Genomic DNA, 18,842 nt, shown 5'->3' on the forward strand with positions numbered 1-18,842 from the left:
AATGCTTTTCTGATGTGATTTGAAATTTGAAAAGGGAGAAAAAAAGTTTGCCAAAAGGCAGATTCGAACCCGGGTCGATCGCGTCAAAAGGTGGATGACACGCGTTTTACCATCTGCGTCACTGGAGTTGACGACTGGTGACCGTCTTTTGTAATGTTGAGTAGCCCAATCACACGTTGGTGGATGGAGTTAATATAATAGCCTTTGCCAACTATTTTTTTTTTATTCCCAACGGTTAAACAGTTGCCCACAGAAAAAAAACAAGGGCGAAAAAAATATGCTGCAGCACCCCCACTTCCCGCACCTATGATGTATACACAGAGGAATGGCTTACTACTATTGGGCTACTTTATCACTGTTGCTGCGGGTTGTTTTTCATGTCCACGGGTTGAAGCGACCCCAATAACGTGTATTTTAGCCCCCAGAACGCGATTTTTACCGGGGGACCCCTCGAAACGCAGTTAGTTTTGAGTAGCAATTGGGCGGGATTTGTTAGGAAAACCTGGCAACCATTTCCCTCAAGCAGGTAACGTTATTATTGCTAACATAGCGGATTTATCGAAAAATACATTGGCATCATCTGTATTAAAGAGAAACGAATCACTTCATCCGATGTTTAAGTGAAGAAATTAGCCTTGACAGCCGTACTTACTGGACTTCCTCAACTATTGGCTTTGTTCTCTCTCACCAGACTTGTATGTGTGTAGGTGATGTAAAAGACGAAAGCAGGCATTTGGACCAAAGTGAGGCAAGGGAGGGGGAGACTCAAAATTAAACTTAATTAAACTTAAAACGCATTTTTGCCCTGTTTGTGTTGTTTTACTACTTACAATTGATTAAAGTATAAAACATTATTTACAATGCACAGCGTGGTTTTTAAATCATATTTTTAGGGGGGACAACCCTCAGACGACCCCCCCCCCCCAGAGGGTGACATTTGTGTCTCATTCACAAAGCTAAATCAAACCAAATTTCGAAATTATACAATCTAATTGCAATCTAAACATGTATTTAGCATCTTTGTTTGGATCATGATTAAAATGCAGTGGTTGCCTCTGATTTTAAATGGAAAAAGCACAGGCAAAGCCTTAGTTTGTTTATATGAAGAGATTTATTTTATTTGTATTATTTAATTGTTTGATTTGGGATTTGTTAAAAAATTTCAAGTTAGTTTTATCATTTGACATATTTCAATTTTACAAAGAAATGTGCAGCATTTTGTTGGAGAAATAAAAAAAAAAACACATTTTCATTTATAATTTGACTTAAATTTCATTTTGTTAAAAATAAAAATTGTGAGAAAATTGTATTGTGAAATCAGTATTGTGAATCGCATTTCATCGCATCGTGAGTTGAGTGAATAGTTACATCCCTATATGCTACTAGTTTTTGCTGTGGTATCAAAGTAGCTCAGTTTTACCAAGGGTGCTAATAATTCTGACCGTGACTTTTTTTGGGGTTTATTGAGTGATTCAGTAAAGTCTCCCCTGTCGTTTGGCCACTATCCTTCCTACACAAGCTGTTGATCTTTTATGTGCTGGAATGTTTTGTGTTGGTTCCTCCGCTGATAGTTTGTGTAATGTGAGTCTTTATTTCCCTGCGGTGGGTTTTGACCGTGAGCTTCACCACCGGGGGTCGTTCTGAGTGACCGAGCGGCTGTACTGTAAATATTGGAAGTTCATATATCTGACAGATAAACATGGGCTTTGCACTAGACTTTCAGTGGAACTGCAGTTTATTGACCCAGTCTGACCTTTAAGCTGTATGTCAAATGTGCAGCACAACATCATGAGTGTGTGGCTGTGGACAGTGTATGTTCTGTATGGTAAATGGGTTTATATGTTACATATAATATGATTATCATTTTTTTTAGAGAACGTAGGAAAGGTTTCAGTGTATTGTGCAGTTCTGGAAATGCTGAAATGCTGGAATGTTCCGTTCAGGTGTGGGTGTTTCTGGTTTTCTCATTGACCTGTATTTTGCTAGCAGATGTGACTTCGTCTCACAGAGCAGGGTTTTGACTATTGGCATATAGTCAGTTAGACAGGAGAAGACTGTCTGAATGACGTGTAAAATGACCAAACACTTTGTTTTTATGCCTAAATAATACTTTACACAACTATGTGAAATCTAATGGTACAAGATCTGCAAGCTCTGTTTCATAAAACATTCTGAAATGTGTCGTGTACAAATATTTCCATCATGAAAATAGTGAGAGAAGCTGCAGAGGCGTTAAAATACACACAGACACCATCAAACAAGCAATCTGTATAGTTTTACGTGAATTTTGGGATATTGCATAATGTTTGATTGAGGTGGATGCATTTTTCATTAGCATAAAAAGTTACAGTGACTTCCCCAGTGGGTAAAAATTTTGTTTCCATTTATATTTTGCAAATTGAATGGAAAAACTGCTTGTTCACAATTTTTTTGAGAGATTTTATTTTTATTCCTTGAAAAATAGCTAGTTTGAACATTCTTGAACGAGTAAGTTAAACATGATAGTTAGCTAGTTTCCTGACTCACTCCCTTGAACATATGGATGCACTTTGTATGTGTGTACAGCTCTTTATTTTCTATGGAAACAGGAAGCTGGGGTGAAACTTATGAAAGTATATTTTTTTTTAATTGTTTTTTTTTTTAGCCTTCGGTTTACATGACAGTTATAAACCATGATTTGCTACTTCCTATTGCTAGTTAAAGGCACAGTGGTTAACCAGAAAAATTTAAAATGGCACTTCATGCCCAAAAGGTTGCTGACCCCTGATTTTGATTAAAATCAACAAAAATGTTGACTCAGGTTTTTTTCTGAACTTATACAGTACCATTTAAAAGTTTCGGGTCAGCACATTTTTTATTCTTTTATTCACCACGGATGCATTAAAGATCTGTGTGCATTAAAGATTACTTCCAGAATGAACATTTCCTGATAATTTACTCACCCCCTTATCATCCAAGATGTTCATGTCTTTCTTTCTTCAGTCGAAATGAAATTAAGGTTTATATACATTTTATTTATTTATGAATTTTTTTTAGAAAATGACAGATCGTTTCGCTAGATAAGACCCTTATTCCTCGGCTGGGATCATATAGAGCCCTTTGAAGCTGCATTGAAACTGCAATTTGGACCTTCAACCCGTTGACCACCATTGAAGTCCACTATATGGAGAAAATTCCAGGAATGTTTTCCTCAAAAACCTTAAAGGGGTCCTATTATGCTTTTTCACTTTTTCAACTTTAGTTAGTCTGTAATGTTGCTGTTTGAGCATAAAAAAGATCTGCAAAGTTACAAAGCTCAAAGTCCACTTCAAAAGGAGATATTTTATTCAACAGAAATCACTTTTCAAAAACTACAACGAACGACTCGCTTGGACTACAACGCATATTTTCCGGGATTTGTGATATCACAAATACCGACGAATGGGACGAGACCTGGTTGAGCTGCACTAGAGAAGGCAATGAGTGTTATCACTATGTTGGAGACACGCTAGCTTTCCCAAGGCAGACGAACTTAGAGTGGTTACAATCATCCGGGTTTAAATCGTGCTCAAATTGATATGATTTTGACGTAATATTTACACTGAAGCTCACAGGTGGCTATGGTAAGGGGCACGGCATTTCCCGACCGGGCGCCGAGTGGAGCCAATCACAACACACACTGGCCCAGCTAACCAATCACAACACACACTGGCCCACAGCACCATCTTGGATGAAATGGGGGTGAGTAAATTGTCAGGAAATGTTCATTCTTGAAGTGAACTAATCCTTTAAAATTTTCAAAAGTGACAGCAAAGACTGTTCTTTTACACCTTCTGTTCATCAAAGTATGCTGAAAAAGTCAAATTTTTACCACAATATTAAGCCGCACAACTGTTTTCAACATTAACCATAAGAAATGTTTCTTGATATTAGAATGATTTCTGAAGGATCATGTGACACTGAAGACTGGAATAATGATGCTGAAAATCAGCTTTGATCACAGGAATAAATTAGATTTGAAAATGTATTCAAATAGAAAACAATTACTTCTTTAAAGACATACAAATCTAAACAACCCCAAACCTTTGAACAGTAAAGTAGACTTGTAGTGGTCAGTCTTTTGGATTTTTATCGTACATTTATTTTCAATGAAATGTTTCAGTATTGGATAATCGTTGGAGTTATATTGGATTGGCACTGGGATCGAGTCCACGGACCACCTGGGAGTTCCTCTGGCCTTTTGACCTTTTGACCTTGTAAATATTTATGGTTGTGATGGCGACCGAACCCTGGTCTCATCCCGGATCTGGTGCTGCTATGGATCTTTACAATCTTTGTTTCTTTTTGTTTTTTTAAATGGCTTAGATTGGAGACTGTGGTTACCATGGTAGCATGAGTTTTTCTATGCAGCTGTTCACTGCTGGAGGTTCCACAGCCGAATCTTTCTCCATCTGTCTGTCTCTGTCTTTAGTGAGCATTTTAGTGTGTTTTTTTGGCGGATGATTTGTATTAGATTTATGTGGGTTTAGTTTGGGTCAAGAATCTATCCACGTTGCATCTGAAGCGGAGGAACCGCTCAAATGTTTTCATTCAATATCTCAAATATTTAGCTGCTGTGTTTTAGCTCTGCTGGCCATGGAAGCACATGTTTAGTTTCAGCCCAGCTGTTTCACTCTCTCTCTCTGTTTCCAGTCCACTTCTGCGTTCCTTCTGTAGCGAGTGTGTAATAGGTCAGCAGCAGTGCCTGTGCTTGAATAAGGGTCTCCAGTCTTTGTTTATGCAGTCAGTGAATGTGTGTGTGTGTGTGTGTGTGTGTGTGTGTGTCAGTACTAACACTATCGTCTGATGTGTTGTATTCAGGCATGGCACGAGGTGCGCTGGTGAAGTAGCAGCGTCCGCCAACAACTCGCACTGCACGGTGGGCATCGCTTACAATGCCAAGATTGGGGGTAAGTGTGGCTGACGGTCACTGTCTGATTTAGATCCACTGCTGTACCTGGGAATTCTGCCTTTTGTTCATACTCGCGCACATACTGTGAATACAGTGCCCCTGTATGCACCCAGTACCCCACAACAGTAAAAAGTGTGAAATAACACAAATTAGTATATCAATTGTAGTGACCAAAAAATGTACATTAAATAAACTGGCTTATATACATGTTCTTCAAAGTCGCTAGATTACTATGATAAGATTACAGCTCTGCACACTGTATAACTTATCCATTTAGTAATCATTTAATAATTATTAATTATTAATAAAAAATAAATAAAAAAAAGTTTTGCTAAGAAATTCATACATGGGCTCAATTTATTTTTCAGTAAAATCATTCATGGAAAAAGCTTTAGTTCAGAAAGTTAAAGGGATACTCCACCCCAAAATGAAAATTTTGTCATTAATCACTTAACCCCTGCACGGATGCGCTGTTTTTGTTCAAATCAAAGCGTAACTACACAGAAAACGTATCCTTGTGTCGCGGCTGACACAGAAGAGCGTGCGCTGCTTGCGTTCAGTGGTTATTCTCCAAAATGGTGCTACGGTGATGCCAGAGGAGACGAATTGTTGAATAAAGTCATTATTTTTGTTTTCTTCACGTACAAAAAGTATTCTCGTCGCTTCATAACGTTACGGTTGAACCACTGATGGCAGATGGACTATTCTGACGATGTCTTTCATACCTTTCTGGACCTTGACAGTGTTATTTACTAGGCATTCAGTGGGACAGTCATAAGCCTCCTGGTTTTCATCCAAAATATCTTAAATTGTGTTCCGAAGACGAACGAAGCTTTTAGGGGTTTGGAACGACATGGGGGTAAGTGATTAATGACAAAATTTTCATTTTGGGGTGGAGTATACCTTTCAAAAGAAATACTTCATTTTGTATTAAAGAAATCAAAAGAAATACTTCATTTAAGTGTATCCAGACTTTTGACTGGTAGTAAACACACTCTTCTGCTGGATGTTGCCAGTTGGAATCACTCAGATAAGATTTTTAAAAGTGGGAACTAATATTTCTAATATTGCACTGATATTCTATATTCATCTGCATGACTGAAAACCTGCACAGACATCTTTTATAGATTATGGTCAATTTTTTTTGGAAGTCAACAAAATTAATTTTGGTCCTTTTTAGTTTTTTTACAAGTTGGGACTTTTGCCATTTTATTTAAAGACGTAATGCCAATTTAAAAATATAACAACTTGTGTAAACTCGATACACCTACATTCTGTGTATCTGTTTATGAATGTAAGGAAACATCATATTCAGTACTATTCAAAAGTTTGGGGTTGGTAAGATTTTCAGAGGTTTTTAAAGAAATCTCTTATGCTCATCAAAACTGCATTTATTTGATCAACACTACAGTAAAGGCAGTAATATTGTGAAATATTATTGCAATTTAAAATAACTGTTTCTTTATTTTAATGCATTTTAAAATGTAATTTATTTCTGTGATTCAAAACTGAATTTTCAGCATCATTACTCCAGTCTTCAGAGCCACATGATCCTTCAGAAATCATTCTAATATGCTGATTTGCTGATCAAGAAACATTGCATAATATCAGAGTTGAAAATAGTTGTGCAGCTTATTTTTGTAACAAAAACCATGATGCACTTTATTCGGGATTCATTGAATAATATAACATTAAAAAACAGCATTTATTTGAAATACTGTATATATTTTTGTAACATTATGAAAGTCATTACCGTAACTTTTGATCATTTTATTGCATCTTTGCTAAAAAAAAACAAAACTGAATTCTTACTTTTGAATGATAGCATATGTATACACACCCTCTAATACATCCAAGCCTAATTATTCAGGGCTTCCTTAAGATAGATCAGTTGACTAGTCATTTAGACAACATCCCTCTGACTAGTTCATATTGGAAATGTGTAGTTTTGGACGTCATTGACACACTGATCTTCAGTGCCTTGCATATATTTTTTCTTTGGGCTTGTCCTGCAGGTGTCCGCATGTTGGACGGAGATGTGACAGACATGGTAGAGGCCAAATCACTGAGTCTACACCCTCAACACATAGATATTTACAGTGCCAGCTGGGGTCCAGATGATGATGGCAAAACCGTGGATGGGCCCGCTTCCCTCGCCAGACAGGCCTTTGAAAACGGCATCAGACAGGTAAGAATCATCTCAGCATGTATAGAAGTTTATATGATATGTGTGTTGTGTTTTTCCTGAAACTGAAAGTGTCTTTTTTCCATATGATGTGGCGTTCATAAATCAGCAAGTGTAATTTTCAGGTAATCAGTCACGTTTCTCCAGCAGTCTAGTTCATATTGGAAATGTGTAGTTTTGCACGTCTTTTGGACGTCATTGACACACTGATCTTCAGTGCCTTGCATATATTTTTTCTTTGGGCTTGTCCTGCAGGTGTCCGCATGTTGGACGGAGATGTGACAGACATGGTAGAGGCCAAATCACTGAGTCTACACCCTCAACACATAGATATTTACAGTGCCAGCTGGGGTCCAGATGATGATGGCAAAACCGTGGATGGGCCCGCTTCCCTCGCCAGACAGGCCTTTGAAAACGGCATCAGACAGGTAAGAATCATCTCAGCATGTATAGAAGTTTATATGATATGTGTGTTGTGTTTTTCCTGAAACTGAAAGTGTCTTTTTTCCATATGATGTGGCGTTCATAAATCAGCAAGTGTAATTTTCAGGTCATCAGTCACGTTTCTCCAGCAGTCTGGCCCACCTAGGTTGTTTTCCTTTCCTTCTCACACTCACCACCTGCTACGCCAGTGAACTTTAGAACGGGATTTTAGTTTATCTTCGTCATGAGTCACAATCAGTAATTGGCCTGTATCTTGTGCCAAAGGTGTGTTTGGAGTGGTTTAGGCATGTTTCAGGTATGTGAGTCTCAGGGACATCAGGTAATACTGGTCTCCTCTCATCAGAAAAGGCTGGAGGATATTAATGCTTGGAGATAAAAATTGTCCTGATGCTATTAGTTCCTGCTTTGAAGTGTTTCAAGTAGGGCTGTCAGCCATTTAAAAAAAGTTTATATTTATTGACTTTATTTGTTTTTTTAGAATTGAGACAAATTTTCACTATCGTAATGCATCCGGATGATGTTAGTAAATTATTCTCAATGATTCGTGTTAGATTCTCTTTACTGTAATATGGCAATGAAAATCATCCTGTCTGGAAATGATTAACTTTTTGAATAGATATATATTTTTTAAATAAATTAAGTTAATGTAGTAGTTTAACCACCAGTGTTTTTATTGTTCTTAAAACTATTAAATTTTGTTTATTTTATTTTATTTTATTTTAAATAAAACAGGTAACCATTTAAACTTATTTTGTTTCAGTTAGTTGGCTAGGCAATATTTTAAGTTTTAAGTTAATTTAAATACTAAAATTTCTAAAACTAAAACTGAAATAAATATAAATATATGCTAAATAGAAATATAATAAACTAATAATAATGAATCAATTACTAAAACTTAAGTAATACTTAAGTAAAATTTAAATGAAAACTGAAAATATATATTTATTAAAAATATATGAATTTAAAATTCGTAATAATAATATTATATTAAAATAACACAATAACACTAATTATTTGATATAGAATCTATTTGTTGGTTACAGTAATGAGAAGGAAAATGGAGGAAAAAGGAGGTTGGTAAGGGAAGTAAAATGGGTTTAATATATGTGTTCTCTTATGTTTTTTTTTCTTCACAGGGCAGGAAAGGACGGGGCTCAATCTTTGTTTGGGCGTCAGGAAATGGTGGTCGGAGTCGCGATCACTGTTCATGTGACGGCTACACCAACAGCATCTACACGATATCCATCAGCAGCACGGCAGAGAGCGGCCGCAAGCCCTGGTATCTGGAAGAGTGCGCCTCCACCCTCACCACCACCTACAGCAGCGGAGAGAACTACGACCGCAAAATCGTAAGTTATCAAGAAGACGCTCAGACTAGATCTTCAGCACTGAGTAAACTTGCTTTTCATAAAACAGGCCTGCTGCTTAATTCATTTTAAAGGGATAGTTCTCCCAAAAATGAAAATTGTCATCATTTACTCACCCTTAAGTTGTTCCAAACTTGAGTTTCTTTCTGGTGTTAAACACAAAAGAAGATATTTTGAAGAATGTTGGTACCCAAATATTGATGGTAGCCATTGACTTCCATACCATTTTCTTCCATACTATGAAAGTCAATGGCTACCGTCAGCTGTTTGGTTACCAACATTCTTCAGAATATCTTCTTTTGTGTTTAACAGAAGAAAGAAAGTTTTGTTTTTGGCTTGTAGCTTTAGAATAAATGTTTTTTTCCCTAAATGGGTGGAAACTTGATATTAATCTGTGCTAAAAAATGAGCTGAAGCACATTTAATCATTCAAATATTTATGGAAACCTTTTGGAAGTTTAAACACCTGTGAACCGCACAATATCTTGAAAAGTAGAGATGTCTCTCACATAATTTTTCCAATTTATTGCTGTTTAAATACATCTAATGCATTTTCATTTGTTTCTTTGGCCATGCATGCGTGTCATGAGAGCATCCTGGTGTTAACCGCTGCGGTTTACAGCCCACACACAGTTTTACACACTCCTCTGAGAGTTACAGAGCGACGCTTCTTCCCTGTCTCTCAGCTTGTCTCAGAGTGACGTGTGAAATTCCACACCGGCTTTCAAACTCTTTTTGCCATACATGTTTACATTCTGAAGCCCAGTGTTACAGACATTAGCACTTCTCTTTGTTGTGATCTCCTGTAGTTTTCAGTTAATTCAACTCAGATTATAGTTCACTGAATTTCCAAGTTTTCGCAACATTGTCCATTTACTAGATAACTTATATTTACACACGTTTATTATCAACCAGTCCAGAGTTATTGTCATTAAAGGCAACTATTACAAAGATAAATATTAGCAGTGAAAATATTTTAGACAGCTGTACGGAAAACAAAATTTTGGCAAAAAAAGGTTGATTGACTGTTAATATCATAGTTCATGTGATGAACTTGAACCTGTAGCAAAATCTGTAAATCTTTCCCTCCCACATGAAACTCCTGATTGTGTGAATTCAGATATTGAAAGAGTGGATTACGCTTGTAGAAAAATGGTAAATGTGTCCACACCTTTAAAATGGGAAAAAAAACAATTACAGAGAAAAACACTTAATTTTCTGTGTTTAAAAACTTGTGCGCTTTGAGTGAAATCACTGTCGTGTAAACGTACCTTATTACGTTCATATTGCAAATCTTCTTAAAGGTCCCATGAAGTACCTTGAATTATTATTATTCAGTGTGTTGACGTAATTTCAACTGAAACAGGAAGTCAGGGTGGGACATATCGAGCAGATCTGCCCCCTTTTCTAAATAGCCAATAGAATTTTATCCATATCTCTATAAAATATAGCATTCTGTATAGAATTCAAATGGGTCTGATATGTTGTCTCTGGACCGGAGCAGACTGTGTGCGCTGCGGTAGTTCACGTGAAACCATACTTTATTCACCCCAATCGAAAGCATATTTACACTGTCTGAATCGTTCCCTATCCACTATATAGTGCACTATGTGCCATTCACCGTACAGAAAATACTAATTCTGTGAAAAAAGTGACTGATTTCAGCTGCAGTTTCAGCATCTGTTTATAGTGTAGAGGGCATTCTAGAGAGCATCTGATTGGACAGAAAATCTGATGAGAAGCTGAAGTGCAGAGTGATGTCATCAAAATCATTAATCCATATTGGCGGAAATGAGAGACTGTAAGATTTGAATGCTTATGTCTTCTAAATGTAAATTGCAAGCTCGTAGACAGGAGTGTGTTCGACCAAAGTCCCTTTCTCAGTTTGACTTGAAGCAGCAATGCGCAGACCGATCGCTGTATGACATCAAAGCACCGCGAGAGCTACAGAGAGCAGATGGCTCTGCATGCTTTCGAATCGCTCTCGCGGTACTTTGATGTCCGGTCGGTCTGCGCTGCTGCTGCTTTAAATCGAACACACCTCATCTCACAGCCGGTCCGTTTTGATGGCACACTTACGCTTACATCCGCATGTAAACATGTCGTCGACGTAGAAGTTCTTCATTGTGAGTTAAACAGACACAAAGTTCGCAATTTGTAATACAATATTGACTGTTTTTGCTCAAGTTCGCTGACGAAGTTTCAATCAAAGCCACAGCAGAACTGTTTTGTGTCTCCGAGCAACACAGCGGTGTTTCGATACTGAATGAATCCACGTTTTTGAACAAGACAGTAGTCACTTGCCTTGTTTTTTAATGAATCAGCTGTTTGAATGAATGACTAATGACTCGCTCATTAAAACAGTAATTTACCGTCATCTACTGGTGGTTTGGTTTCATATTTAAAACTATTGGGCCCCCAGACCCCTCTACAAGGGTCATATTCCGAACTGTGTCACCTTTTTGACCTCTTGTGAGTTTGCAGGTATGATAAAACCATGTCTGCATTTGTGATCGGAGAAACGACAAACAACAAGCGCTACTCTACACAGCGTCTCCACGACATGGCGGCGGCGGCAACAACAATACTACAGCGAGAATCAAAGTTACGCCGCCTTTCTTTGCGTGAACATTTGGGCGGTGTTATGCAAATCTTACCACACAGTGACATAGACATGTGGGGGCGTGTTTAAACGAGGCATTTTAGGAGGGCGTGGACGAGTCTTAACTTTTATAAAGAATAACTCTTTGGCTTTGAGACTTGAGTCTTTGCAACTTTAGGGATCTTATCTATTTACGAACAGCTTGTAACACTCCAAAGAGAAAGGAAAACTTAATCGCATCATATGACTCTTTTAAGGCTAACATATTCATACTGAAAGCCAAAAAACTTGATTTTGATTTCATGGGGACTTTAAGACTTCTGATCTGATTTATTGTAAATAAATAAAACATAACTGTCCAATTAGACAGGAAGGGGGTGTTGACTTATAAATCAACCAACCACACTTTGTTTTTTGTGTATCTGACGTTTAGAGTGGAGTAAATCTGAAATCCATCACGCAGCTGAAATTAGAGTCTCATTTAGTTGATCCAAATGAATATATTTCAAAGATTTTATTGCATGAATCTCACAATCTTCAAACTGATGCGGACACAGTATCTGAGTGGATCCAGTCCATGCTGCTGAATCACAGATGCCCCAAAGTGGTGGTAATTTACTGCTAAGTGTAGCACAATGGCACATTTATAGCACATTTCATTGTCAGCAAGTACTCCAGTATGCTGAAGTGCATTTAACAAATACAACTTAAATTTTGGCAATATTTCTTTTTGGATTAAGTATAGTGTGTGTGATTAAAGCAGCAGATGGAACAGTTTGTGGCCCTGTGTGAGACAGGATGCAAATTAATACACTATATAATTCTAAACTACACAAAAAAAAAGTATAGTAATTTTCAAAAATGCAAATGATATATAAAAAAATTAAGTTAACTAAAACTAAACTCAAATATCAAAATACAAAAATGCAATGCAACAAAACTGTCTATCACATACTCGCAATGTAGACAGTGTTGTGTATTATAACAGGAGCAGTCAAGTTTGGTTACTTCACGTTATGTTACTCATATGCAGTGTCAATACATGTTCACTTTATTCACAGATTAACACATGGAAATACCATGCACAAGAATAACCTGAATTATTTTTGGCTCTCCTGTTAGATCACAACTGATCTGAGGCAGCGCTGCACAGACAGTCACACTGGAACATCAGCGTCAGCGCCGATGGCGGCAGGGATCATTGCTCTTGCTCTGGAAGCCAAGTAAGTGGAAGCAAACTACTGTATGCTCTCATTTCTCTAACAGTTCTTTAGTGGAAGTGTCTGCTCCAGGCCACTTCAGTGGAATTAGCATATTTATCCACTAATCATGAAGGTGTTATGCTATAAACTCCAGTTACTTTTCACACTCTTACTGACCCTCTGAATTAAAGGTATAGTTTACCCAAAAATGAACATTTTTAAGAATGTTGATAACCAAACAGTTGACGTTAGACATTGACTTCCATAGTATGTTCATTTTTGTATGAACTATCCCTTTAATTCAGAAGGTCAGTTCTTATAGATTGTCAATCCCTTATTTCAAAAGTGCAAGAAAAATCCAGGCCCCTTCAAAATGCTGCGACTCTAAATGCCGTGTAGCAAGCAGCGTGCTTCCCGTAAGTTTCAACTGTGTCTGATTTCACACAGGAAATTGAGGAAAACCTTGACGTATGGCTGCCATGTGACTGTATATTCCCAGCACAATGCAGTGAACCAAACAGAGTTAGATTGTTTCAATATTTCGGGGGGATATTCGGGGACACATGGCATCCATCTCTCTTTGGTTTGATGTTTGATCACACTGTGCACGGTGAATTATGGGAGCGAATGTTTCAACCAGACATCCAGGCAATGAGACTCTGTGAACTACAGCTGAAAACTGCGGCCAGTGTGATTGTTTGGATTATAATAATTGGATTTGAATTGGAAAAAATCCAGTTTGGAGATATTATTTAGTTACACAAATGGTTACGTAGTTGCAAATGTCCAATAATCATATTTCTGACTCTCTGCTGCAGTCCTTTCCTGACGTGGCGAGACGTGCAACACATAATAGTGAAGACATCTCGTGCTGGCCATCTCAGCGCTCCTGACTGGAAAACCAATGCTGCTGGTTATAATGGTAACAGCCTTTTTAAACGTTTTTTAACAGGCTTTAAACTGCCCTGTCTTGTTTTAATCACTAGATTGGAAGTGATGCTTGTGTGAAACACAGCATGCCCAAAAATATTCAGATGTTAATTTTATTGTATGCTCAGTCTTCTGGGTTTTCCAGAGTAGGGTTGGGCAAAATACCAAAATCTTATATCACTATATGAGTAATTATATATAACAATATAGTTATTTTTGCTTTAAGGCTTTTATGATATCAGCATTTTTAACTTATATATATTTCAGTACCACAAAAAAAGCATAACGTGTAAAAAAAAAAACTCAAGACAAATAAACAGTCAGTGATAAAATAAGCAAAAGAGTGAGCAAATAAACTAATTACAAGCAATAGGACTAAAAACTACAGCAGAACATGGATACAAATTAAATAGACCTACGTGAAAAATGTCAAGCACTAGAAATAAAGTACTAATTAAATTGTATGTTATGTACCAAAAAGCACTGCATAGTCTTCTCTTTGTAAATTAAATATAGATTTATCCCTATTAAAATGACATAAGTTATTCAGTCGAGAGCAGCAAGAGATTTCCCTCTTTTGTTGTTTGATTAACATTAATGACACAGGCTGCAGCAGGTTTATTAGGCTGCTGTCACTTTAAGACTGAATGCACGGATCTAATAAACTGACACACATGCGTTTTCTTTCTCACCTGTTTACGTTCACTTAAGACATAAAGACGCGGGTCTATCATGCCGAGAACTCTCTTCTTGTATGCATAATTATGCATTTAAAAGCGAATGACCAAACGTGTCATTATAAAAATTCACAATGTTGCTGCAGATTAAATATAACGCGCATAACATTAAATAAATATTTTTTATCAGGTTAGACATTGATTATTTATCACTCAAACCCCTTTCTCTGCCTGTCCGTCGGTCTCGCATATCCACCATGTTTGTAGTTTTTAAACACTTTTTATGCATGTTTGTAGTTCTAATCAAATCCTCGTCCACCACGCAATGTGTTGTGGGCAATATTAGCCGTTAGAGTGCGCATCGATCTGCACTTTGAATTTTAATCTCAAGTAGTAGACCATCCGGGAATCTTTGGCATACTCTTTTCAACATACTATGATTTGGGACATACTAATTCTATTTTCGAATACTATTTAGGATGGATAGTATGCGAATTGGGACACAGCAATAGAAACCTGCGGCTGGACCAGCCGATGCGCATGCACAGTCATAAGCGTGTTGGAGCTACGCATGTGCATTTGCTGGTCTAGCCTGAAAAATAAGCTTTTTAAATGCTATTTGAGCATAAGAAACAACATTCATGGGGCAGTTCATTTCAGATTTTGTTGCTGATTTGAAATATGTAATTTAATCCCAAGTTCGGCAAGCATGTTTTTGAGATTTCAGGATTCCCACATTCATTTAGATAGGACTTGGTCTTGTTTGAGCTGCCCAAAGGTGTTGCGAATATGGCGGCCGAGTGAACAGACTTTCCTTGAAAGGGACTTTGGTACAGCCAGTGGATCGATCCATTTACATTATGTATATTATGTAAATAATTCTTATGTAGTTCATAAAGATCATTTTTACTATTTTTTCTGCTGCACTCTGTATATTTCTCACTCATTTTGTGTGTAGTCTGTATTTTTGTTGCAGAAAACAATTTGTGCAATTGTTTTCACTAAATAGCTGCATGGTTTTTTGTATTTTTGTTGCAGAAGACAATTTGTGCAATTGTTTTCACTATTAGCTGCACGGGTTGTGTTTGTTGTTGTTCATACTCGGATTGAAAATATATTTCTCTGAAAAAAAGTCACTTTTTTTACTGTGTCCTATTATTATATAATACTGATTCCATTTTCTGTACTCCCTAAAGGTTTTTAGGACACATCTATATTGTTAGTAAACTAAATAGACCGGTTTTTCACTGAAAAGCGCCTATAACAATATTGTAATAAACGGCTATAACTTGCTTGGGGAATGTTATATGTGGACAAAATTTTATTTGGAAGTGTAAAACACCCCGATACAACTTTCTAAAGAAAAAAATTCAAACTTCAGGAGTTTCTGTTTGAGTACAGAGTAAAAAACACCCAATTGTTGCTTGCGTTTTTCTTACAATTCTGGAAATTCATTAATTCTTAGAGAAAACAAAAAGAAAATTGGGATATTAAATTAACTAGACTGAAACTTCAAGTTCTCCTGTTTATAATGATATATGACACTTGATGCTGACTGCTAGAATAGGTCTTAAAAAACAAAGAAAAGTGTAGGCAAAAATGCAAAAATGTTCTAGGTCTTTAAGGGGTAAACATTAACTGAAATAAAATGGGGGGAAAAAATTAATATAAAAATGTTTATAATCCAAGGCATAATTTCTCATTTTCATTTAGTTTAACAATGTACTAAAATATCTACAACTAAAAAAGAAATCAAAATTAATAAAATCTATATTGATGTTTTAAAAAAATAAAACAAAAATGGCCAAAATACACCACAAAATTACAAAAAAATTAACTAATATTAAATGAAAAATATAAAAATAAAAACCAATTCAAAATATTTTAAAAACCTGTAATTTCAATGATACTAAAATAGCACTGATCTGCATCATGATTGATGGTAATTTTGGTGTTCATAGCAACTCTAAATCTGTGTGCATATTGTTATTTTTTTTGTTGAACAGTTAAGTTGTAAATATTCTTACAGTCAGTCACCTGTATGGCTTTGGGCTGATGGACGCAGAGGCCATGGTGAAAGAGGCGGAGCGCTGGAAACAGGTTCCCCCACAACACATCTGTGTGGAGAATGCTGATAAACAAATCAGGTATATGCAACATCCAACAGCAGGTCACATTTATATTGTTATATAAGTCATAATAAATTAAACATAATAAATTTGTTTCCCGTAGAACCATCCGTCCAGAGCATGTCGTTCGTTCGGTATACAAGGCAACAGGCTGCACGGATAATGCAAACCATCACGTTATTTATCTGGAGCATGTGGTCGTGCGTATAACAATTACGCACCCGCGACGAGGAGACCTGTCAATCAACCTAACGTCACCATCAGGGACAAAGTCACAGCTGCTCGCCAATAGGTACAATATACAGACTACGCACTTATCTTCAGTAAATGGCTACTTTGATAGAATTACTGCATATTGTGGTTTGTTCTTTCTCCCTGGTGAAATCCAGTGGAAGAATTCCCAGATTTCCACTGAATTGGTCCAGTATTTTTAAGTGCATTTTGTGCTGTGATGTAGCATCTGTTTATTGTTACTGCAGGCTGTTTGATCACTCAATGGAGGGCTTTAAGAACTGGGAATTCATGACAACTCACTGCTGGGGAGAGAAAGCTGCTGGAGACTGGATACTAGAGATCTATGACTCTCCTTCCCAACTCAGGAGCCAGAAAGCACCAGGTACTTTCTTCAAGCAAAACACACTACCTGTTACTTCAGCTATTCCTTCACCTTTGAAAACACCACATGGTCTTACACAGAGGTGTTTTCACAAATATATATAAACTTTTGGGTTGTGTGGTGTACCGCTATTAAAACTACCACAGTACCAACATTGACTGCAGTGATTACAATGATTACATTTGAACAGATCAGGTAGTGTGATTAAAGTTAATTAATTGATGTGTGAGATTTCAAGTTAACGTTGGCAATCGTCCATTGACAATAATGCAGTCGGAATATTGAAGCTGGATATGACGTCCGTTTCCCCTGTTGTCAGGTCACATACAAAATATGTCGTTTTAACGATATAATATCTTTATATCTTTATAATTATAATGGGAAAACCATGTCGTTTTTATGGCATATGTTGTTATTACAAGAAAATACGTTGTTTTAAAGACTCATTTCCTAGTAATAACGAGATGTTAAAAATCTTTAAACTTTAAAAATAATGTGATGTCATTTAAAAAAAAAAAAAAATCAGAGATGCACAGATTGCAATTTTCATGGCCGATTCCGATTTCCTTTTTTTTTTTTTTTTTTTTTGTGTGACCTGCTGATACTAATTTTTGCCGATTCTGATTTTTTTTCTAAGAAATATAATTGACAGCATATACAAACAAAAATCCAGTTTTTTTTTTTTTTCAAAAACAAGTAAAGGTACTTAAAATAAATTCTTAAACATTACAATTCCCCAATCTGGACTAAGTTACAAATGTTTTCTCACTTAAACAACTCTCAAAATAAAGTGCTCTGTGACTGGAAAGAGCTAGAATAACAATTAACTGAAAATGAGTTGCTGTATATAACAAAACAGATGTCATTTCCTACTACGTTTATAAATGGTCATCTTTCACATCAAATTCTTACATTGTTTCAATTAATTCAGTTATAATAAGAAACTTTAGAGTTGTTACCATTCTAATGATATCAGTATCAAGTAACTCCATCTTTCCACTGCAGGAAACACAAAAGCTGCATCTGAAGTGGCACAGACTGTTTGATGAAGCTGAGGTGCCATAAATGCATTTACACTGCAAAATTGCGAATGCATAAATAATTATAAAAGATGAATGTTTTAAATAATTTTTTGAACATACAAATAAGAAATGTTGGGAAAAATGCAATGATACTTTACATATGGAACCAAACCATCAGTAGGTGGCGGCATTACCTGTTTAATGAGTGAGTCATTTAGTCATTCATTCAACCGATTTATTCAAACAGCTGATTCATTCAGAGTCGAGGCAAGTGACTGTCTTTATGAATAGGTTACTGAATCATTGACTCACTCGATTTGTTTAAAAACGTGGATTCATTCAGTAACAAAACACAGCTGTGTTGCTGGGAGAAACACAACAGTTCTGCTGTGGCTTTGATTGGAACTATTTTTGTTTGCGAAATTCAGCAAAAACAGTCAATATTGTGTCTAAAATGTAAGTCACTTCATTTTAACTTCTTGTTTATTCTATTGACTATACTGTATAAAATCAGTATCACATTGCAGTCGTGCTGATATTCGGGGAAACATTTTGTGTGATGTTGCTTACCTATATAACATATAAATACAACGTTACATAGATTTTTTTCTACCGCAGACAGTATAGGCTACATGTATAACTTTCTGTGAGTTACTTGTGCTGTTGCGCTTCTTTGTTTTGATTTCTGCACTAGTCCCCCTCTCTCTCATTCACACACACACACACACACACACACACC

General features: G+C 36.5%; 1 protein-coding gene across 3 annotated transcripts in view; it reads left to right on the forward strand.

The window, feature by feature from the left end:
• The window catches only part of LOC107691579 (proprotein convertase subtilisin/kexin type 5-like), a 47,690-nt gene that overhangs the window by 14,691 nt on the left and 14,157 nt on the right, over positions 1-18,842 (forward strand). For all 3 annotated transcript variants that reach the window (XM_016490244.1, XM_016490245.1, XM_016490246.1), the window contains exons 6-13: positions 4,840-4,928; positions 6,946-7,118; positions 8,696-8,908; positions 12,650-12,750; positions 13,548-13,651; positions 16,366-16,483; positions 16,569-16,757; positions 16,945-17,081. In XM_016490244.1, the coding sequence (XP_016345730.1) occupies positions 4,840-4,928; positions 6,946-7,118; positions 8,696-8,908; positions 12,650-12,750; positions 13,548-13,651; positions 16,366-16,483; positions 16,569-16,757; positions 16,945-17,081 (1,124 nt within the window). The remainder of the gene's footprint in view (positions 1-4,839; positions 4,929-6,945; positions 7,119-8,695; positions 8,909-12,649; positions 12,751-13,547; positions 13,652-16,365; positions 16,484-16,568; positions 16,758-16,944; positions 17,082-18,842) is intronic.

Source organism: Sinocyclocheilus anshuiensis, unplaced genomic scaffold (assembly GCF_001515605.1).
Source record: "Sinocyclocheilus anshuiensis isolate Anshui unplaced genomic scaffold, SAMN03320099.WGS_v1.1 scaffold630, whole genome shotgun sequence".
Lineage (NCBI taxonomy): Eukaryota > Metazoa > Chordata > Actinopteri > Cypriniformes > Cyprinidae > Sinocyclocheilus > Sinocyclocheilus anshuiensis.